Source organism: Phyllobates terribilis, unplaced genomic scaffold, assembly GCF_046119375.1.
Source record: "Phyllobates terribilis strain yellow unplaced genomic scaffold, ASM4611937v1 Scaffold_8__6_contigs__length_399053987, whole genome shotgun sequence".
Classification (NCBI taxonomy): Eukaryota; Metazoa; Chordata; class Amphibia; order Anura; family Dendrobatidae; genus Phyllobates; species Phyllobates terribilis.
In genome coordinates this window covers 159,227,159-159,250,472 of record NW_027362768.1, presented here as the reverse complement: position 1 = coordinate 159,250,472, position 23,314 = coordinate 159,227,159, and the positions used below count along the sequence as shown (strand labels likewise).

General features: G+C 45.6%; 1 protein-coding gene across 1 annotated transcript in view; it reads right to left on the bottom strand.

Annotated features, from left to right (window-relative positions):
* The window catches only part of LOC141156449 (G-protein coupled receptor 54-like), a 37,094-nt gene extending 13,926 nt beyond the window's left edge, over window positions 1-23,168 (bottom strand). Inside the window, exon 1 of the mRNA XM_073642646.1 lies at window positions 21,556-23,168. Coding sequence (XP_073498747.1) covers window positions 21,556-21,820 — 265 coding nt within the window. The 5' untranslated portion in view covers window positions 21,821-23,168. The remainder of the gene's footprint in view (window positions 1-21,555) is intronic.
* Between the last annotated feature and the right edge of the window lie 146 nt (window positions 23,169-23,314).

The window sequence follows — 23,314 nt, the reverse complement described above, 5'->3', positions numbered from 1 at the left end:
GAAAGTAGCCATAATAGTCAGGGTCAAATAATCCAAAATCTCCCCATGTCTGGAGCTTCAATGTGACCCTGATCTGGCTGTGGATAGGAGAAGCCAGGTCACCCGATGCTGGAAACTAATCTTGACCTCGTACTTCTCACAGCTGAGGGTTTGTTACAGCAGTCTAGATCATCCTCTGTGAGGTCCACAGGCTGAACTACATTATGCCTGGACTGATGCCCTGCAGCAAAGGACTGGAGAGAGATTTGTGCTGCATGCTATAGTTACCTCTTAGATAATGTCGAAGTTGGATGCAATTGTAACAGTCCCTCAGTTGTGACAAATATCGGTTCAGGATTTTTTGGAGCAGAGTGAAGCCACTTTCCTCTTAATCCTAACATTCTCCCTATCCCATCAAAGTCCTACACTATGTTGTCCCCCATGCTTTACACTGTAGCTGGGCTTCATTTGGTGTGATTGGTGACTTTAACTTAACTGCATTATGACTTTAAGGGAAGAGTCAGACGGCCGTATAACTCAGACGAGGATTGCAACACAATGCTCGGACTGACCCAACCCGAGTATGACAGTATGTATTTCTATGCTCGGGTCCGGAGAGCCGTTGGCCAGTCCGAGCATTGTGTTGCGATCCTCGTCCGAGATATACGGTCGTCTGACTCTTCCCAGAGTCTGATATACACTAAATCCAATCTCATATCTCATCAGAGGCTGCATCTGCTGCACTGTCCATTATACTTTACACTGCAGCTCTCCTTCTTCAAAGTCAGCACATTGAGAGGATGATTACAGCAATAATGGAGAGATTCTTGCTGTAATCATTATTATGAAGTGCTATCTACTCCAATACCTGTCAATCTAGGTAGTATTTCAGGCGCAGGTTACATAGTTTTGTGGCCCCTTCATGGCGCAGGGTGGGACAGAGTCATAACATTACAGTTACAGCGGATCCACTGCCAGATTTCACTACACAACCTGCATACATGTATAGTTCCCTTATATCAGACACTTATAGAGGAATCCAAAGTGGTAAATTCAGAAGTTATAAAACTTTGTCACATGAAGGTGAAATTAGTGTCTCAGTGACTCTTGGTGCTTAGTGACACCTAGTGGCAATATTAGAAACTGCACCTAATACTCAACCCTTCCAACAGTCTAGACATGTCAGCAGGTTTTTGCCCCCTAATCTGAAAGCAGCATAATATAGGGACAGAGACCCTGATTCCAGCTATATGTCACTTACTGGGCAGCTTGCAGTAGCTTTGATAAAAATCACTAGTAAACTTGCTACCATGTAGTTCTCTATATTTATGAGCTCTGTATAATCCCGCCCACAGCACTGATTGGCAACTTTCTGCCTATGCACAGTGTAGACAGGAAGCTGCCAATCAGAGGTATGGGCAGAGTTATACAGAACTCAGTATTTGAGCACTTCTACATCTTCAGCAGAGAAAACAGGGATTTTAGCAAAAGTGCAGCAAGCAGCACAATAAGTGATATATCGTTGGAATCAGAGTCTCTGCTCCTACTTCATGCTGCTCTCAGATTAGGGGCCAAAAACCTTGTGATAGATTGCCTTTAAAGATCAGTGGTCAGGTGCAAATCTACAAGTATCACCCAGGTGAATGGTAAAGGATGACATGTCCTAGGATTCATTTATCTCTAGTATCAGCCATTTCAGTCATGTGAGGTCCATTTACACTGCACGAGTATTGGCAACATGCTGCCATTTACCTGACGAACCAGCAAAATGCTCATTAATTGAGTGAAATAATCTCTTTCTCGGGAGCACATTGTTCTGTGTATAGAGGAGTTGTGCTGCCGAGAACACTGAACGATCTATTACAGATCTATTACAGATCATTTAGAGCCGTCTTCCTTTGTAAACCAGCTATTAAACAGGTGCAGAACCGCAGACAAGTTGCCGATCAGCGTTCGTTTAATGCCGCCAAATATTAAATGTAGGACAGATGAGTGCAGTCTATTGCTCCCTGTTATCAGCTATTTCAGGCAGGAGATACATTGAATATAGGACCGGTGAATGTAGTCTATTTCTACCTGTTATCAGCCATTTCAGGCTAGGGCGAGACGATAACTGTAGGATAGGTGATGGCAATCTATTATTCCCTGTTATCAGCCATTTCAACCTCCTCATCAGACAAAAAAAAAGTCTGGTTCATCTACAGCAAGCAGACATCTTAAAAATGATGAATCACAAGTTTATTAGAAAGTTGCATAAGAATGACAATGAAAGCTATATTTACAGGCTTTTTATATGTAAAAGTGCACATGTGAGAAATAACAGGGGTCCATCTATAGCTCTCCCTCCAAAATAGCTGGAGACTTTGTACTTTCTGTAATTTTTTTGTAATGCTTTACCTGCTGAGAAAACTAATCAATGAAGGACATTTTAGCAATGAGGGATTTTGTTGTGGAGGTTGATATGAGTCAATGTGACAAATAATGTAATTTACTTTCATACGTCCAAAGTTTGAAAGTTAGGAAACCGGGACACATACTGTGCAGCGCACTGTGGCAGCTTTTACTATGTGCTAAGCCATTTCCCAACCCTCACCCAGTCTTGTATATGTGCCCACATAGAAATATGACTCCTAGTAAAGGCCATCAGTGTTCACGCACAACATGATACCACTTTCATGGTCTCCACACAGTATGATGCTCCCACATAGTACTACGCCCCCCACAATTCCCACACACAAAGATGCCTCCACTGTTTCACCAAACAACATAAATACCCCATAGCTGCTCATACACAATATAAAGCCACCAAAGCCCCCACACATAGTATGATGCTCCCATAGCTCCATACACATAGTATGATGCTCCTGTGGCACCCCAGGGGTCCAGTTGCCACAGTGGCATTGCCTCCCTCACAAGAGGTGATGCCATGCCTGGAAGCAAGCAGGGGTTCCCTAGTCAGGTATACTAGCATGCAACACTTTCCTGGCTCCAGACCAGCAAGGGGAGCTCCTCCCCTTAGCAACTGGAATCTGGAGGCGGGGTTAGTGAGAGTTAGTGAGAGGAGTTGAAGACAGGACAGCGAAGAGGAAAGACCTGGAGAGTGGAGCTGCACAGCAGTTCACCCCAGAGAGGAGCGTAGAAGAACCAGACACCGGAGTCTGAGGTTGTGGGTCACTGAAGACCCAGCAGCAGAAACCGGAAGGCAGGAGACTGCAGGTCTCCTAGCCCCATCAGACGCCCGGAGGCTCAGCAGCACGATAGGGCCCAGCACCGCCATGTAGGAGCAACACTCCAGGAAGGCCCGAGCTGCCTGCCATACGGGTGAGCACAAAGACATTTTACTCAGGGACGAGGACCACAGCACAGCTATAAGCAGCAGGGCCAAAGAGATTAGCGCAAAGGGAAGGCCTCAAACTTCACCTGGCGAGGTGGATTCCCAACTTGCTTCCAGGCCGCCCGGACCTCTACTACCAGCTAGTACCCGTGTCCCGGTCTGCCTAACCACCGCAAGTAAAGATAAGAGGAAACCGCCATTAAGTTGCGGATGATCTGCAACATGTACTAAAGACTGGTTATTATCTGCGCCATCCCGTGCACTACACTGCACAGCAACATCTATAACATCACCATTTCCTGCCCTGGAGCTAAAGTTCTGCCTGTGGAGAGCTGTCCCAACTCTGCTGCGTCACCATTAGCTCCAGAGGATCTGCACAGCAGCGGCGGCCCCATATAGCCGCATACCACAGGTGGCGTCACGAACATTAAACTATAAAAACTGTAATCCCCTTTTATTGACCGCCCTGGGTCACAGACAGGGTCACTGCCACTGTTACATCCCCCAGCATCGACCGGCCCGGCACCGAGTACCCCACGGCCCAGGGGGCGCGTCAACTTGGCGTCATAAACAGGATTAACGAAGCCCAGTATAACCGGGTACTGTGTGCCATAGACTTGACTGAACTGTGTCATCACGTCATTTGCCGTCTGCCGAGGGGAAGCAAGAGGCCCCGATCCGGAACCGCCGGGTAAGCGATCTCTCCCGCCTGCAGAGCAGCATATTGGTACGTCAGCAGACACCCAGGACCTGGCTGAGGTTCACTAGGGGAGAGGATTCAGCCACAGGCGCGGCCGCCGCCACTGTCATGCCGTTATCAATGCCGTATATATCAGGGGCCGCGTGGTTGCCCGAGTACTCAGGGGAGTTGCACACCCTAAACGACTTTGAGGAGAGGCTGCGCAGTTTGTTTAAAGTGTACCCCCTGTCTGAGGAGCAAAAAGTCAGCATCCTCATAGGCCAGCTAATCGGTGCAGCCCAGAGAGAGGTGAAGTCCTGGCCGAGCAGGGACAAAGGCACTGGTAAAGAAATACTGGCCCGGTTGAAAGATACTTTTGACACCCGCACCGCAGCAGAAATTAAGATGAAGTTCTACGAGTGCAAACAAAGGGTGCAGGACAGTGTACGGGACTATGCTCTAAATCTGCAGGAGGCGCTGCGGGCCATTAAACAGGTGGACCCCGACAGTGTGCAAGACGAGGACAGATTGCTAACTGAGCAGTTTATCGAGGGGCTCCTGTCTAACGCCCACCGGACACAGCTGCGCATTATGACTCTGCAAAACCCTAATCTGGACTTTGCGCAATTTAAAGACTGAGCCATCCGGGTGTTACGAGAACCAACCCCTGGTGGCACTGCATCCCTCCGGCGCCCAGCTATCACATACCACCAGGAGGCGGCGTCCTTTTCCCCAGCACCTGTGGAGGCAGACGCGCAGACCCTAGATAATGATCCGTCTGCTGACCTACACCTTTGGGTCCAGGAGCTGACCAAAAGTATGGCTACACTAACCAAAACTGTGCAGGCCATGTAAGTGTCTCCAAAGGAAAGGATCCAGCTGGCTTCCAGTGCAGATGACGTCCCGTGGCGATGGCAGAGAAGGATTCCACCAATCAGAGGGAGGAACAGCGATCGCTACGACGAGGATGGACAACCCATCTGCCTCCGCTGTCAAAAGGCGGGACACTACGCAAGCTTCTGTAATTTAAAACGAGCAACACCTGGGGCAGAGGGCCAACCCCCAGGAGTAAGGCGACCAGGCCCACAAAGCTGGCGAGACAAGTACGTGGGAGGACGACCGGTCCTACCTGTCGTGCTTGATGGCATCCCAATGAACACGTTACTGGACACTGGTTCCCAGGTGACCACGATGCCTTATATCCTTTATAAACAATATTGGACTGATTCAGACATTACCCGCAGTCCAGATGAACATCTTAGTATCTATTCCAGCAATGGTCAGCCCTTGCCTCAGGAGGGGTATAAAGAGGTGACCATAAAAGTCAGCCGAGTAGAATTGCCATCACAAGGAATGTTTATTGTTGATATTGATCGCCGAGAAAGTCATCCTATGATAACCTTAGGCACCAATGTGATAGAGAATTGTCTTGGGGAAATTATTGTTTTGTTACAACAGGTCGCGGAGACCGCCAGTTCCAGTCAGCAGCGAGTTCTGGAGAAGGAGATCAGAGCCCTGATGCAGAGACAACAGGTAGAGCTGTCTGGTGGAGAAGTCGGCAGTGTCAGAATGAGTGATCCATTCCCCATTGCAATGCCCCCTAGGAGTGAAATGATAATATGGTGTCGGGCAGCAATTGGTCTCAGGGGTCAAGATTATCAGGCTAGAACCCGTGTACTCTGATAGTAGGCCCACCATCTTGATGGCCAGGGGGGAGATCGATGTCTGCAAGGGGAGAGTACCTATATGCATCCTGAATTGTGGGGAGAAAGAGGTCCATTTACCTCGGTATGCTACCCTTGCTAAGCTGTTCACTGTCAGTAACAATGCAATAAAGACAGTGGAACCCTTGCCTCCATCCAAACAGGCAGAGGATAATGGCTCCAAGGGGCAGATGGAGGATTGGTGTCAGAAGCTACACGTGGGCACTGACTCCACCCCTTTGCACCAAAAGCATGGAGTATACTGGGTGGTCCAAGAATATGAGCGAGTCTTCAGCAAACACCCACTAAATTTTGGGCAGGTAAAAGGGGTCCAACATCATATCCCCACAGGAGATCATCCGCCTATTAAAGAGAGGTACCGGCCTGTACCTCCAGCTCACTATCAATGTGCCAAAGGAATGTTACGGGAGATGAAGGAGGCTGGGGTGATCAGAGATAGTTGTAACCCCTGGGCAGCTCCATTAGTTCTCTTTAGAAAGAAAGATGGTACAATGAGGATGTGTGTTGATTACAGGCAGATTAACCCAGACAGCTCCAAAAATTCATGACTAACTCCCACTTGATCCAGGAGGTTTGGGAAGTATGGGCTTCATGTCCATCAATATAGATGTACAGTAAACAGGTGTCGAGTTTTGAGAGGGGAAGTTATACAGGGTGTACGGTGTCTACAGGGTACAGTATGGGGTGTAGTATATATAGAGTTTTGTATATAGAGGGTATAATACTGTATATAGAGGGTGTAGTTATTTTTGTTATTTATAACACCCTGTTTTTTTATTACATACCGTCCTCTCTTGTTAGATATATAATGCAATGACGGCTGATGGAGCATGGGAAAGCTTCTTTTCTGATGGAGGAGCTGAAGGACTGGACTTCTGGTCACCGGCTGCCCCATCAGCAGTCATTATATATCTAACAAGAGAGACAAAAAGAAAAAAACAAAAAGAATGAGAATACACTATGTAAGGGACAGCGCTGTACATGACCAGAGACGATACTATGTAATAATGGATGGCGCTCCACATAACAACAGAGGACGCAATATAATAAGGGACAACCCCATATATAGCTAGAGAGAATGGTACTTAATAAAGGACGGTGTTATATATAATAAAAGAAACTATGTAATTAACGATGGTGCAGTACATGACAAGACATGATACTATGTAATAATGGATGGCGCTCCACATAACAACAGAGGACGCTGTATAATAAGGAATGGCCCCATTTATAACTACAGTAGAGAGGATGCAACGTAATAAGGGACGGTGTTATATATAATAAAAGAGGAAACTATGTAATTAAGGACGGAGCTGTTTATAATAAGAGCGTATACTATATATTATGGGACTGTGCTATACATAATAAGCCTACATTCCTGTATCCGTGTGCCGTGTCGGTGTGCTGCCTGATTTTTTCTCGGACCGCACACAGACCCATTGAGTATGTCTTCAAAATCGGATCAGAAATAGACATGCTCTAAGTCTCACAGATCTCATGCTGTGATTCTCACAGATATGTGAATGGATCTGTAAACCTCTGAGCCGTTCCGCTGCGGTCCCAGTGTTATGACTAGACAATAACGTCACATCAGCTTGTCACATCTCTAGCCAGTCCCTGAGCTCAGTGTTTGTGCAGAGGTGGACGGCACGTGACGCAGAGCTCAGTTACTGGTTAGAGCAGTGACGCGCGCTGTTGACGTCACATCACCCTTCTTGTCACAATCCCAGGACTGCAGCAGGGGCGGAAGCCGGCACTGGACCATGGTGGGGCGAGTACCTGATGAGTTTGATATGTATTTTACACACTTTGGGAACCACTTTACTGAAAGTGGACAACCCCTTTAAGAATAGCAGAACTAAGAATTAGTGATCCGATGGGAGATATTAATATCTATATGTCACTTCTTTGTGAGAAATTCTAGAATTATGTATGTATCAGACGGCAGGGTGTAATCGATGTAGGGCATTAACAGTAGGGCAGAATTCAGACGTCCATGTATCACAGTCCGAGTACAGAATGCGAAGCACAGACCGGCAACAGGTCTCCTGACCCAGACTTACCAGAACCACACCACCTAACTACCCCTGATACAGAGGTACTATCCTGAATTTGGGGATTTGTATCACTGGATGTAGGGGCTATGTCCCGACTTCAGCTTTATCTGTCATCTCAGGACAGTTACTACTGAATATAACGGTGGAGCAGGGAACCATCAGATCTCTCCTCCACCATTCAGTGACTGGAGATTCGGCCAGGACCCATTGGTGCTTTGAGCCCAATAAAAAAAAAGTGCAATATGAATGTTTTGTTGTTGTTTGTTGTTGTCACGTGACATTCTCACATCACCCATAGGTCCTGGCAGGATATTCAGTCTCTGCATAGACTGAACCGTGGCGGAGAGATCCAATAGCTAGGCAGCGGAAACGAGGAGCAGGACACGTCAAGGTAACAGATCTGTGTGTACACTGTGGGGACATCATACTGTGTTTGGAGGGGCATCATACTGTATGGGGGGCACAGTGGGGGCCAAGAAAAGGGTACCATACTGTGTGGGAACACAAATGGGCTTCACTAGGATCAATATAAAGGATGTTGAGGGTGAGGTTACTGACTTGGCATAAAATAAAAATTGCGACGTCGCAGTATGTGACCCTCTTTCTTATCTCCCATAGTTGGGAGGTATCTATATCCCTATGAGACTGTCGAGTTCAGGAGACCCGCGGTTGCTCCGTACATCATGGTCCGTGCTCGGACTGTAAAGCACAGATGGCTGAAATCGGCAAAAGGCCCCAGACATCCATATATCACAGTCTGAAACCGCCATTTAAGGACTAACTGCAGTTTTTTTAACCTGAACTTAAGAGTCTTATATACTGTGCCTATGTGGCTGTTTAATTCGGGTCAGGAGTCCAGCGGTCAGTCCTAAAACTCATGGTGGGACCATGATATACAGGTGTCTTAATTTAGAGTTGTCCACTACTTTTTAAGATTGCCCCAATGTATTAACCCTGTGATTATAAGACTTTGTGTAATTACCTTTGGTAGTATTTATTGCCTGTGAGCGGCGCTATCCTTGGGCGCTCACAGGCATCATGTGACCACCCGCTGATGTCACGTCAAGTGAGGCGTGACATCAGTGACGCGGTCCCTGCGGTGGATGCTGGGCTTTGGGCGGGGTTACACCGCGCGTCACACCCAGCATCCACCACGCACTTTCCCAATGAATGAGGAGAGGGAAAGCTCGCAGTGGATGCTGGGTGTGACGCTCAGGGTAACCTCGCCCACAGTCCAGCAGCCATCGTGGAACGCAGCACTGATGTCACGCCCGGCTGCAGCCGGAACTTGACATGACATCAGCGGATGCCAGAGCCGGCTTCAGCCGGGGGTCACGTGATGCCTGTGAGCAGCCAAGGATAGTGCCGCTCACAGGCATTATCTGCAACGGAAGGTATTTACAAAACGTCTTATAATCACAGGGTTAATACATCGAGGGACTCTTAAAAAGTAGTGGACAACTCCTTTAAGCATGCAAATTGTCTCTTTAGACTCTCTAACGAGCCTTGTCACATGACTTAGAATTAAAGACAAAACCAAAATCTAAATTTGCAGACACTGTGTTTCGGGGTACTGCCCCTCATCAGTGCAAAGTGTGAGATCTGGTTTGGCTGAGTGAGAGGCTTCAGACTGGGATCCAAGGGGTAATGTTTCTCCTTGCGGAGAGTGACAGATCTCACACTTTTCTAAATTTGCGGACAGCACTGAACCAAGTTTTACAACTGAATATAGCTGAGTAAAGAATAGTAGATTCCCCCCAGAATAACCTTTAATGTCCAGCTATCCATGATTGGTCGCAATATGGCTTCTACAATTTCTTTTCATAGATTGTGGCTCACAACCATCTCTCAGAGCTGAATGTGGCTCTCAGCGTAAAAAAAGGTTGAGGACCACTGATGTAGTATATAGATAGTGTAGCATAGAGAAGGTGTAATATATAGTGAGTGTAGTATAGAGGGTGTAGTACCGCATCTTGCGAAAGTATTCACTCCCTTGGCTTTTTGTTACATTACACCCTGTGTTTAAATATTTCTGCAATCCGATTTGTGTGTGATGCATCAGCATTATTTTATTTTTAGGCACTTTTGTTATTTATTTATTTACTGCAGGGTTATTGGCTTATTATGTTTTTATCTTGGGCTTTGTCTGTTTAGTTGCTGGTGTGAACATGCGCCTACATGCAACATGCATACCAACTTGTATTCCAGTTCATCTCTTTAGGTTTTTGTTTTTTTTCAGTTTTTTTTCCCACTCTATACAAATAAAGATGTGGCCTCCCTTTTCTTTGAGCTGGACATTACATTCTTGTAGTTTCCCATGGCTGCCTGTCCATTAGTCGGGTCTCAGTCCATCTCAGCCCTTATCCACATGTGCTTCACTTGACAAATGGTAAGGTTTTTATTACTAGAGGGTAGGACCATCCCGAATAGGGTCACCGTGACATAGTACCCTATGTTACTTTTATGAACTATTGCTGTTTGTTTATTTACTGCAGGATATTTGCTTATTATGTTTTTATCTTGAGTTTTGTCTAAATAGTCTAAATTGGTTAAGTGAAGTGAGAAAAATATAGAAAAATTATATTTATCTGATCAAATAACTAAAAATTGGCATGTGCATATGTATTCACCCCTTTTCGATGAAACCTCTAAAAATTTCTGGTGCAAGCAATTATCATCATAAGTCCCATGCTTACAGAAAGGAAGTCCACCTGTGTACAATCTAAGTGTCACATGGTCTGTCTGTATATACACTTTACCTTTTCTGGAAGGCCACAGAGGCTGCAAAACCACTAATTAAACAACACCATGAAGACCAAGGAGATCTCCAAACAACACCATGAAGACCAATGAGATCTTCAATCAACACCATGAAGACCAAGGAGATCTCCAAACAACACCATGAAGTCCAAGGAGATCTCCAAACAACACCATGAAGACAAAGGAGATCTCCAAACAAGTCAGGGGCAATGTTGTTGAGAAGTACAAGTCAGTGTTGGGTTATAAAAAAAAATATCCCAATCTCTGATGACCCCATCGGAGCACCATCAAATCCATTATCATTAAATGAAAAGAACATGGTACCACAACAAACCTGCCAAGAGAGGGCGCCCACCAAAACTCTCAGCCCGGGCAAGGACAGCATTAATCAGAGAGGCAGCACAGAGACCAAAGGGAACCGTGAAGGAGCTGCAGAGTTCCCAAGCAGAGACTGGAGTATCTGTCCATACGACAACAATAAGCCATACATGCCATAGAGGTGGCCTTTATGTAAGAGTGGGCAGAAAAGACCTTTTCTTACACACAAAAATTGTAAGGCTCGTTTTGAGTTTGCGCAAAGACATGTGGGAGACTCCCCAAATGTATGGAGGAAGGTGCTGTGGTCAATAAGACCAAGATTGAACTTTTTGGCCACCAATGTAAATGCTATGTCTGGTGCCAAACCAACATAGCTCCTCACCCCAAGAACACCATCCCCACAGTGAAACATGGTGGTGGCAGCATCTGGCTGTGGGGATGTTTTTCGGCAGCAGGGAAAATGGTCCGAGTCGAGGAGAAGATGGATGGTGCGAAATACAGGGATATTCTTGAGCAATTTTAGTCTGGCAGTGATTTGAGACTGGGATGGAAGTTCACCTTCCAACAAGACAACGACACAAAGCATACTGTTAAAGCAACACTTGAGTGGTTTAAGGGGAAACGTGTACATTTTTTGGAGTGGCTGAGTCAAAGCCCAGACCTTAATCCAACTGAGAATCTGGGGTCAGACTTGAAGATTGTTGTTAACCAGAGGAAAACATCTAACTTGAAGAAGTTCGAGCAGTAGTCACGGATGTGTCAGAGGTAATAGACAGTCGCTCTGAATCTGGCTGTGGAAGGTCACTGCGCTTGGCATTGCAGACACCTTCTTAATCCTTCTTCCTTTAAGACCCAGCGGCGACCTCCCTCCTGCTGCTGATTGACACACCCTTGCATGGGAGTTAAAAACTCTCAGTTTGCTCCAAGCAATTGCTGGTGATACTTCTATGTTTCTTTGTACATGCTTGGAGCATTAGCTGTTGGCTGTCTTCTTCTCTGGTAACCTTGAGGGACAGTTGGCGTTACTCCTCTGGTGTCTGCTCAAGCTAAGTTAATCTCCTTCGTTTGTCTTCCTTGTTGTCTTTAGTTTGTAGTGGGGCCTGACCTATCTAGGGCCAAGCTCTAGGGATATACAGGGTTTAGGGTCCTGCTCGGCAATTGGTCTGTAACCAATATAGGGACGGTAGGGTAGGCAGGGTGTTATTAGATCTGCCTAGGGGTCTCCACTCCCCCTTTCCCTAGTGTCTGGACTTCCTCCCCCTCTTTCCTTCGCCTTGCACTTAGTGTTTTCCACACTTTTTGTGACAGCAGTTTTGCCTTGAAGAGTGGGCAAAAATTCCAGTGGCAAAATGTGGAAAGCTCATAGAGACTTATCCAAAGCGACTTGCTGCTGTAATTGCTGCAAAAGGAGGTTCAACAAAGTACTAACTTTAGGGGAGTGAATAGTTATGCAGACTGAAGTTTTCAGTTATTTTGTTCCATATGTTGTTTGCTTTACAATAAAAAAAACAAAATGTTCACAGTTTTAGGCATGTTCTTTACATGAACTAATGCAAACCCTCAAAAAAACCAGTGAAATTCTAGGTTGTGAGGTAGCAAAACACAATAAATGCCAAGAGGGTGAATACTTTATCAAGCCACTGTATATAGAGGGTGTAGTATATAGAGGATGTAGTATATAGAGGATGTAGTATATAGAGCAGGGGTCTCAAACTCAGCTGGGCATATGGGCCGCACACGGAAAAACATTTAATTTGGGGGGGCCGCATTATTTGCATGACAAAGTGACATTTTTAGTGATACCATTTTATTTTCTATACGCCTTTTGAACTGGTCATCTTGCAGACATGGTCTCCCCTCCAGGTCCCCCATCTTGCAGACATGGTCTCCCCTCCTGGTCCCCCATCTTGCAGACATGGTCTCCCCATCCAGGTCCCTCCCCATACTGCGCACAGGGTCCCCGCCCCCCCCATACTGCGCACAGGGTCCCCGTCCCCCCATACTGCACTCAGGGTCCCCGTCCCCCCCATACTGCGCTTAGGGTCCCTGTCCCCCATACAGCGCACAGTGCCCCTCCCCTATACTGAGCACTGGTCCCCTGTGCTGTATTTCACATGACAGAGAAAAAAAAAAAAAGATTCTCACCTGTCCTCCGTTCCCTCGGCGTCCTTTCTGCACCTGTGGCCCGCAGGCACAGACCCCATAACGATCACGGCTCTCTCCAGCAGCCGCCAATATCAGACCGGCTCTCTGCACAGCAATACCAGTGTCAGCCGCCGGCCTATCAGAGGCCAGCAGCTGACATCTGCGCATGGCAGTGACATCATACGCCGCTGCGCTGGGACACAGATGTCAGCTGCTGGCCTCTGATAGGCCGGCGGCTGACACTGGTATTGCTGTGCAGAGAACCGGTCTCTGCGCAGCAATACTCTGCATTACAGAGCTGATGTCGGCGGCTGCTGGAGAGAGCCGCGGTCGTTACGGGGTCTATGTGCCTGCGGGCCGCAAGAAGCAGCCGGAGGGGCCGCACGCGGGCCGCGTGTTTGAGACCCCTGATATGGAGGGTGTAGTATACAGAGGATGTAGTATATTGAGGGTGTAGTATATAAGGTGTGTAGTATATAAGGTGTGTAGTATATAAGGGGTGTAGTATATAAGATGTGTAGTATATAAGGTGTGTAGTATATACGAGGTGTAGTATATAAGGGGTGTAGTATATAGAGATTGTAGTATATAGAGTGTGTAGTATATAAGGGGTGTAGTATATAGAGATTGTAGTATATAGAGGGTGTAGTATATAAGGGGTGTAGTATATAGAGGGTATAATATATAGAGGATGTAGTATATAGAGGGTGTATTATATAGAGGGGTGTAGTATATAGAGGGTGTAGTATATAGAGGGTGTAGTATATAGAGGATGTAGTATATAGAGGGTGTAGTATATAAAGGGGTGTATTATATAGGGGGTGTGGTGTATATAGGGGTGTAGTATATAAGGGTTGTAGTATATAAGGGGTGTAGTATATAGGAGTGTAGTATATAGAGCGTGTAGTATTTAAGGGGTGTAGTATATAGAGGGTGTAGTATATAGAGGATGTAGTATTTAGAGGATGTAGTATATAGAGGGTATAGTATATAGAGGGTGTAGTATATAGAGGGGTGTATTATATAGGGGGTGTAGTGTATATAGGGGTGTAGTATATAAGGGATGTAGTATATAGAGGGTGTAGTATATAGAGGGTGTAGTATATAGAGGGTGTAGTATATAGAGGGGTGTATTATATAGGGGGTGTAGTGTATATAGGGGTGTAGTATATAAGGGTTGTAGTATATAAGGGGTGTAGTATATAGGAGTGTAGTATATAGAGGGTGTAGTATATAAGGGGTGTAGTATATAAGATGTGTAGTATATAAGGTGTGTAGTATATACGAGGTGTGGTATATAAGGGGTGTAGTATATAGAGATTGTAGTATATAGAGTGTGTAGTATATAAGGGGTGTAGTATATAGAGATTGTAGTATATAGAGGGTGTAGTATATAGAGGATGTAGTATATAGAGGGTATAATATATAGAGGATGTAGTATATAGAGGGTGTATTATATAGAAGGGTGTAGTATATAGAGGGTGTAGTATATAGAGGGTGTAGTATATAGAGGATGTAGTATATAGAGGGTGTAGTATATAAAGGGGTGTATTATATAGGGGGTGTAGTGTATATAGGGGTGTAGTATATAAGGGTTGTAGTATATAAGGGGTGTAGTATATAGGAGTGTAGTATATAGAGCGTGTAGTATTTAAGGGGTGTAGTATATAGAGGGTGTAGTATATAGAGGATGTAGTATATAGAGGATGTAGTATATAGAGGGTATAGTATATAGAGGGTGTAGTATATAGAGGGGTGTATTATATAGGGGGTGTAGTGTATATAGGGGTGTAGTATATAAGGGATGTAGTATATAGAGGGTGTAGTATATAGAGGATGTAGTATATAGAGGGTGTAGTATATAGAGGGTATAGTATATAGAGGGTGTAGTATATAGAGGGTGTAGTATATAGAGGGGTGTATTATATAGGGGGTGTAGTGTATATAGGGGTGTAGTATATAAGGGTTGTAGTATATAAGGGGTGTAGTATATAGGAGTGTAGTATATAGAGCGTGTAGTATATAAGGGGTGTAGTATATAGGGTGTAGTATATAGAGGATGTAGTATATAGAGGATGTAGTATATAGAGGGTGTATTATAAAGAGGGTGTATTATAAAGAGGGTGTAGTATATAGAGGGGTGTAGTATATAAGGGGTGTAGTATATAGAGAGTGTATTATACAGAGGGTGTAGTATATAAGGGGTGTAGTATAGAGAGGGAGCAGAATATAGGGAGTGTAGTATATAAGGGGTGTAGTATGTAAAGGGTGTAGTATATAGAGGGTGTAGTATATAGAGGGTGTAGCATATAGGGGGTGTAGCATATAGAGGGTGCATACTCCTTCTTCTTGACCTGTCCTCTGCTTTCGATACAGTTGACCACTGCCTCCTACTACAGATCCTCTCTTCCTTTGGCGTCAAAGACCTTGCCCCATCTTGGATTTCCTCATACCTTTCTAACCGCACATTTAGCGTCTCCCACTCCCACACTACCTCCTCACCCCGCCCCCTCTCTGTTGGAGTCCCTCAAGGCTCTGTCCTAGGACGCCTACTCTTCTCAATCTATACCCTTGGCCTGGGACAGCTCATAAAATCCCATGGCTTCCAGTACCATCTGTACGCTGATGACACCCAGATCTACCTCTCTGGCCCAGATGTCACCTCTCTGCAGTCCAGAATCCCAGCATGTCTATCAGCCATATCCTCCTTCTTCTCCTCCCGCTACCTCAAGCTCAATATGGACAAAACTGAACTCATTATCTTTCCTCCATCTCACATATCTTCCCCATCTGATCTATCTATCACAATAAACTAAAACACGCTTTCCCCTGTACCAGACATCCGCTGCCTCAAAGTAACCTTTGACTCTGCCCTGTCCTTCAAACCGCACATCCAAGTTCTTTCCACCTCCTGTGCCTCCAGCTCAAAAATATTTCCAGAATCCGTCCTTTCCTCAACCCTCAATCTACTAAAATGCTTGTGCATGCCCTCATCATCTCACTCCTGGACTACTGCAACATCCTCCTCTGTGGCCTACCTACTAACACTCTTGCACCCCTCCAGTAGTGTTGAGCCACCCCCCTAGTGTTCGGGTTCGGTTCTGTTTGTCGAACACGGTCGTACAGCGTCGAACACCGTTAAAACCAATGGCAGGCAAACAAAAACACATAGAAACATATAGAAAACACCTTCAAAGGTGTCCAAAAGCTGACAAACTGCTCAGAATAGAATAGAATAGAATAGAGCATTAGTGTTTTCATGCACCCGTCTCTTTAAAAAAGCCGGCAATTCATCAGCGGCATACATCGGTACCCGACAATTTAGAACAGAAAGAATAGAGCATCACACATAGATAAGATAGATAGAAACATGTCAGTCACATATATAAGAAGTACAGTGACAGTGCTGGTTACTGTTCTTCTCATTTAGTGTTAAAATAAAGGATTTATTAAAAAAAAAATTGGTGTGGGGTTCCCCGTAATTTTAGTCTCTAGCGGAGGTTAAGCAGATGGCTGGGGCAGATGTTTGAAGCCTGGGAAGGGGGTAATACCCACGGAGCTTCCCAGGCTACTAATATAAGCCCCCAGCTGAATACCTAGCCTTTACTAGCTATTAAAATGGGGGACCCCCCAAAAAAATGACGTGGGGTCCCCCCTATTTTAATAGCTAGCAAAGGCTAAGCAGACAGCTGGGGGCTGATATTAATAGCCCAGGAAGGGTGCCATGAATATTGGCCCCCTCCCAGGCTAGAAACACCAGCCGTCAGCCGCCCCAGAAATGGCGCATCCATAGGGGGTTGGGGGCAGCCCGTTCCTGGATGCTGTACCTGGCTGGCATGCAAAAATATGGCGAAGCCCATGTCAAAATTTTTGGGAAAAATTGATTAAAAAATAAAAAATAATTTAGGGACTGCATCTTTATTAACCCCTCAAGTGGAGAGGTTAATAAAGATGCAGTCCCTAAATGTGTTTTTTTTTAAAAATGTTATGAATTTTTTACCAAAAATTTGACGTGGCCTTCGCCATATTTTTGTGTCCAGCCAGGTACAGCAGGCAGGAACGGGCTGCCCCCAACCCCCAGATGCCTATTTGTACCTGGCTTGAAACAAAAATACACGGAAGCCCTTTTTTTAATTATTTAATGAATTTCATGAAATAATTAAAAACAAATTGATGTGGGGCTTCGCCCTATTTTTTTTTGTGTCCAGCCAGGTACAACTAAGCAGCAGGGGGCTGGAATCCGCAGCGCAGGGAGGCCCAAGCTTTCTGCCCTCCCTCGCTGCGAATTGCAGTCCAGAAAATGGCACCTTCATAGAAGCGCCATCTTCTGGCGCTGTACCCAGCTCATCCAGGGCCCTGGTGCGGTGGCTCACTGGGTAATAAAGGGGTTAGGGCCAGCTTGGTATTATCAGCTGGCCCTAAGCCCGAAATTCATGGGGTCACGCCAATATTAGACATGACCACCATGAATTTCTAGTAAAGTATTTAAAAAAAACACAACACCCAGAAAAAAGTCCTTTAATTGAAATAAACACACAATTCTTTATTGTTCTAAATTAAACTCTACTTACCGTATCGCCCATTCCAGCTGAAGCCAATGTCTTCTGCAATAAACGTAAAATAATAAACCAACCTCATCCTTACCTTTCCATGGTTCCCAGGACAGCTTCAGCTCTGCTACATTGACATGACAGGCTGGATCTCAGCAGAAAGCTGCCATCCAGCCTGTCATCCCGCAGACACTGAGAAGCGCAGGCATGCTTGCGCTCCTCAGTGTCTGGCTGTGACGGCATCCAGATGAGCCGAGTTCATGTCCAATGAACTCAACTCACCTCATGCACGTCACTGACAGCGTGGGAGAATTCTCCTGCGCATTCGGTGCCGGCAAACGACATCACCGCTTGAGCAGGAGAATTTTCCCCCACTGAGATGGCATTGAGATGGTAGGCTGGATGGTAGCAGAACGCTGCCATCCAGCTTGTCATCCTTCAGAGATATTGCCTGCGCCTCGCAGTGTCTCTGAAGGATGGCATGCTGGATGGCAGCGTTCTGCTACCGCCCCGCCTGCCATCTCAATGCCACACAAGCGTGGGAAAATTCTCCTGCTCAAGCGGTGACGTCATTTGCCGGCACCGCATGCGCAGGAGAATTCTCTCACGCTGTCAGTGACGTGCATGAGGTGAGCTGAGTTCATTGGACATGAACTTGGCTCATCTGGATGCCATCACAGCGAGACACTGAGGAGCGCAAGCATGCCTGCGCTTCTCAGTGTCTGCGGAATGGCAAGCTGGATGGCAACTTTCTGCTGCGATCCAGCCTGTCATGTCAATGTAGCAGAGCTGAAGCCGTCCTGGGAACCATGGAAGGTAAGGATAAGGTTGGTTTATTATTTTATTTTTATTGCAGAAGACATTGGCTTCAGCTGGAATGGGCGTGATGGTAAGTAGAGTTTAATTTAGATCATTAAAAGAATGTGTCTTTATTTCAATTAAAGGACTTCATTCTGGGTGTTTGTGTTTTTTTTACCTTTGACTATGGGGTTAGTAATGGGGGTGTCTTATAGACGCCTCTCCATTACTAACCTGGGCTTGATGTCAGCTGGCATTATAAGCTGACATCAACCCCAACCCTATTACCCCACTGCCACCGCTACAGGGCAGTGGGAAGAGCGAGGCTAAGTGCGAATTGGCGCATCCTATGGATGCGCCATTTCTGGGGCGGCTGACGGCTGGTGTTTCTAGCCTGGGAGGGGGCCAATATTCATGGCACCCTTCCTGGGCTATTAATATCAGCCCCCAGCTGTCTGCCTAACCTTTGCTAGCTATTAAAATAGGGGGGACCCCACGTCATTTTTTTGGGGGGTCCCCCATTTTAATAGCTAGTAAAGGCTAGGTATTCAGCTGGGGGCTGATATTAGTAGCCTGGGAAGCTCTGTGGGTATTACCCCCTTCCCAGGCTTCAAACATCTGCCCCAGCCGTCTGCTTAACCTTCGCTAGAGACTAAAATTACGGGGAACGCCACGCCAATTTTTTTTTCAATAAATCCTTTATTTTAACACTAAATGACAAGTACAGTAATCAACACTATCACTGTACTTATTATATATGTGACTGACATGTTTCTATCTATCTAATCTATGTGTGATGCTCTATTCTTTCTGTTCTAAATTGTCGGGTACCGGTGTATGCCGCTGATGAATTGCCGGCTTTTCATGTTTCACTGTGAGCACTGTTCCCATCGATTTTGGCAATCACTGTAATGCCACAACCACCTTGGCTGTGACATTACAGTGAGTGGCAGACAATCCCTGCATGATTGGTGCTCTAAATAGCGCCAAACATGCAGGACGGGGACCCGAGCTCCCGCCCGAGCATCTCGAGTACTGAGATGCTCGGGCGAGTACCAAGCAGTGGCGAGCATGCTCGCTCATCACTAATAACAGTATTACTGTGAAAAAATCCAGTTACACTTTTGGTGCACGAACAGTTATTGAACATAACCTCGAACAGCCGAATTTTTTGCAAATCGTTCGTGTTCGTCGAACGACTCGAACACCGCCCAAAACAGCTCGAATTTGAGATTGGCGAACAGTTCGAGTTGAATACCGCTCATCTCTACCCCCCAGTCCATTCTTAACTCTGCTGCGTGACTTGTTCATCTCTTGCCTCGCTATTCCTCTGCTTACCCCCTCTGAAAATCCCTTCACTGGCTACCAATTCCCCAGCGTATCCAGTTCAAACTACTAACACTGACCTACAAAGCCATTCATAACCTCTCTCCTCCGTACATCTCTGAACTAATCTCCCGATATCTTCCCTCACGTAATCTCTGGTCCTCCCAAGACCTCCTTCTCTCCTCCACACTTATTTGTTCCTCACCCAATCGCCTCCAAGACTTTTCCCGAATATCTCCATTCTATGGAATTCTGTGCCCCAACACGTCCGATTATTCACCACATCCGGATCCTTCAGACGGAACCTGAAAACCCATCTCTTCAAGAAAGCTACAGCCTGCAATGATCTCGCTGCCGCCTCACCACCACTGGATCTGCTGCCTCACCAACACCGGAGCTGCTGCAACCCCTCAACCTACTGTCTACTTCCCCGTTCCTGTAGAATGTAAGCCCGCAAGGGCAGGGTCCTCTTCCCTCTGTATCAGTCTGTCATTCTTAGTTTGTTTACTGTAAGTGGTATCCGTATTTGGTATGTAACCCCTTCTTATGTACAGCACCATGGAATAAATGGTACTATATTAATAAATAATAATAGTATATAGGGGTGTAGTATATAAAGGGTGTAGTATATAGGGGGTGTAATATATAGAGGTCCTGGTAACTTGTATTCGGGATGTTCATATTCAGTAATTACTTTCTCTCTGATCCATGTTACATTCGTCCCTGCGTCGCTCGGTTTCTCCCCGTCATCAGTTATTCTTCTTTACTATACAATTATTGTGGTTGGTGCTGCTGCAGGCTAAGCTGGGAGTTGTAGTTCCAAGAGTCATATATTACTGAAGACAGAAAACTGAGATGGCATCAGGGTCAGTTTGCCCATGTTACAGCTACATAGTGACTATTACTCCCAATTTCTGCACACAACACTGATGTGAGTCCTGTGATCACCTACAGATGAAAACTTGAGAGTCCTTAAAGGGCCATACACATAGTGCAGTGAATAATAGCATTAGTATAGTGCACTCATATTCCTTTATGCTTTACAGTACAAAATGCATCAGGATGATTCCCGGACCCGTCACAAACTAACACACATACGACATAGAGCTACACCCTCGCCACCTGAGCTTACAGTCTACTAGCACTCCACCATAATGTGTATCTAGAGGTTTATAGTGATTACGGGGGGCAGGGAGTATTCAGGACTCGTTCCAGAACTATGCAATCATCTTCTCCTTAGATTGGAATGGCGGATAATGGTCCTTTATATTGTATTCGCCTGTCCTACAATTATCTTCTTTCGAAACTTTTCAGATTGCGCTATTCTGGTCCCTGCACATTTCCACCATCTAGCCACATACGTAAAAGGCTCTGACTATAGTGCTGCCCCATGAACTCTGCTGCCCTAAGCACCTGCCTTCATGGGTTTAGTGGCAAATCCATCCCTTCCTGAAATAACTGATAACAGGGAGCAATAGATTGTATTCAGCTTTTACTACAATCAGCCTCTCTCCAGGCAGAAATTGCTGATAACAGGGAGCAATAGATTGCTGTTATTTGTCCTACAGTCATCCTTTCTGAAAAAGCCCAGATGACAATAGATTACATGGACCTGTCAACCTCTCCTCAGCTTGAAATGGTTGATAACAGAGAACAATACATTGTTTGCACCATAAATCAGCCTCAGCCTCTTCCAAACTTGAAATGAGTGATAACAGAGAGCAATAGCTTACATCTGAAATCACAGCTCTGGAGAGAAGCATCTACGTCATGTAAACCCGACACATGGTGACATAAGCAGACGGTACCCCGACCCACGAGACAATGTATCAGACGTGTAACTGAGCCTATGCATAACTCCGCACCAATCTGGGGGGGCACTTACCTATGTAGAAGTTGGTGGCCGTTCTCATTTGTCTGTGCTTGGAAATTACATAAATGACAAGAGAATTCCCAATCAATCCCACCAACATAAGGAGAGCAAAAAAGAGGGGCACCAGCCAAGCATCCGTCAGAAACGGTGGCTGTCCGGTCTCTGTCCGGTTCACCATGGACTCGTTGGTTCTGCTCTCATTCCATAGGACACTATCATTCATGTACTCCCATGATAGGTTCAACATCTCATTTACCATACCCTCCCCCAGTGCCATTAACAGACCGGCACAGAACTAATCCAGAAATGACCTTGTAAATCCAAGAACAAGACTGCCGGAAAAGGTCAATGAAAACTCCACCAGTCCTCAGAAATGAGTCTGAATATTAGTTATGTGACTCCAGGGATGTCTCAATGACTGGACCTTATCTTCAGTAGATGTCTTATGGACTGGACGTTATCTGTAGATATCTCAACAATTGGAACAAATCAGCTGTAGATATTTCAGTGATAGGAACTCATCTTCTGTGGATGTCTCAGTGACAGGACCTCATTTTCTGTGGATGTCTCAGAGACTGGACCTCATTTGTAGATGTCTTACTGAATATAACTCATCACCTATAAATGTCTCAGTGACAAAAGGTCATCTTCTGTAGATGTCTCAATGACTGGACCTCATCTTTTGAAGATATCTCAATGACAAGACCTCATCCTCTGTGGATATCTCAGTGACAGGACCTCATCTTCTGTGGATGTCTTACAGACTGGACCTCATCTGTAGATGTATCACTGAATGGAGCTCAAGAGCAGTAGAAGTCTGAGAGACAAAAGGTCGTCTTCTGTTGATGTCTCAATGACTGGACATCATCTTCTGTTGATGTCTCAATAACTGGACTTCATCTTCTGTGGATGTCTGGAAGATTGGACCTCATCTGTAAATGTCTCAATGAGTGGAACTCAAGACCTGTAGATGGATCAGTGACTAAAGGTTATCTTCTGCAGATGTATCAATGACTGGATCTCATCTTCTGGAGACATTTCAGTGACAGTACTTTATCCACTGTAGATGTTTCAGAGACAAGACATCACCTGTAGACTGATCCTCACCTCCTGTAGATGTCTTACAGACTGGACTTTATCTCCTGTGTATGTCTCAGAGGCTGGACCTTATCTCTTGATGATGTCTCAGAGACTGGACCTTATCTCCTGTTGATGTCTCAATGACTGGACCTCATCTGTAGATGTCTCAGAGACTTGATCTCATCTGTAAATGTTTCATAGACTCAACTTCATCTGTAGATGTCTCAATTACTGGATTATCTGTAGATGTCTCAATGTCTGGACCTTATTTGTAGATGTCTCAATTACTTGTCCTCATCTTCCTTGGGGATCTCCTCCTGGGCCCAGCTCCATCACTTCTAGGTTTCAGAGTCTTGGGTCTTTCTGCTTTGATGTGACAACTCTGCAATGTTTTATAGTGTAAGTCACACGTGTATTGTGAGCAGAACGATGCAGCCCCGTATACAGTTTCCAAGCAACAAACCCCGTCCTGATGGATGCTCTGCGCCTGGATAGGACCTGTCTCCGCTCTGTGAGAGCGTCACGAGTGAAGGCGAGACATCCAATCAGTGATGGGAGGACGCTCACAATACAACATTGTTTTGTAGGAACCCAATTAAGCTGTCTTTATCCCCCCGGCCTTTCACAAATCCCAGCGCCGGAGTCTCACACAAACCTTAAAAGCAATCATTCATTTTGTTACACTAACAAA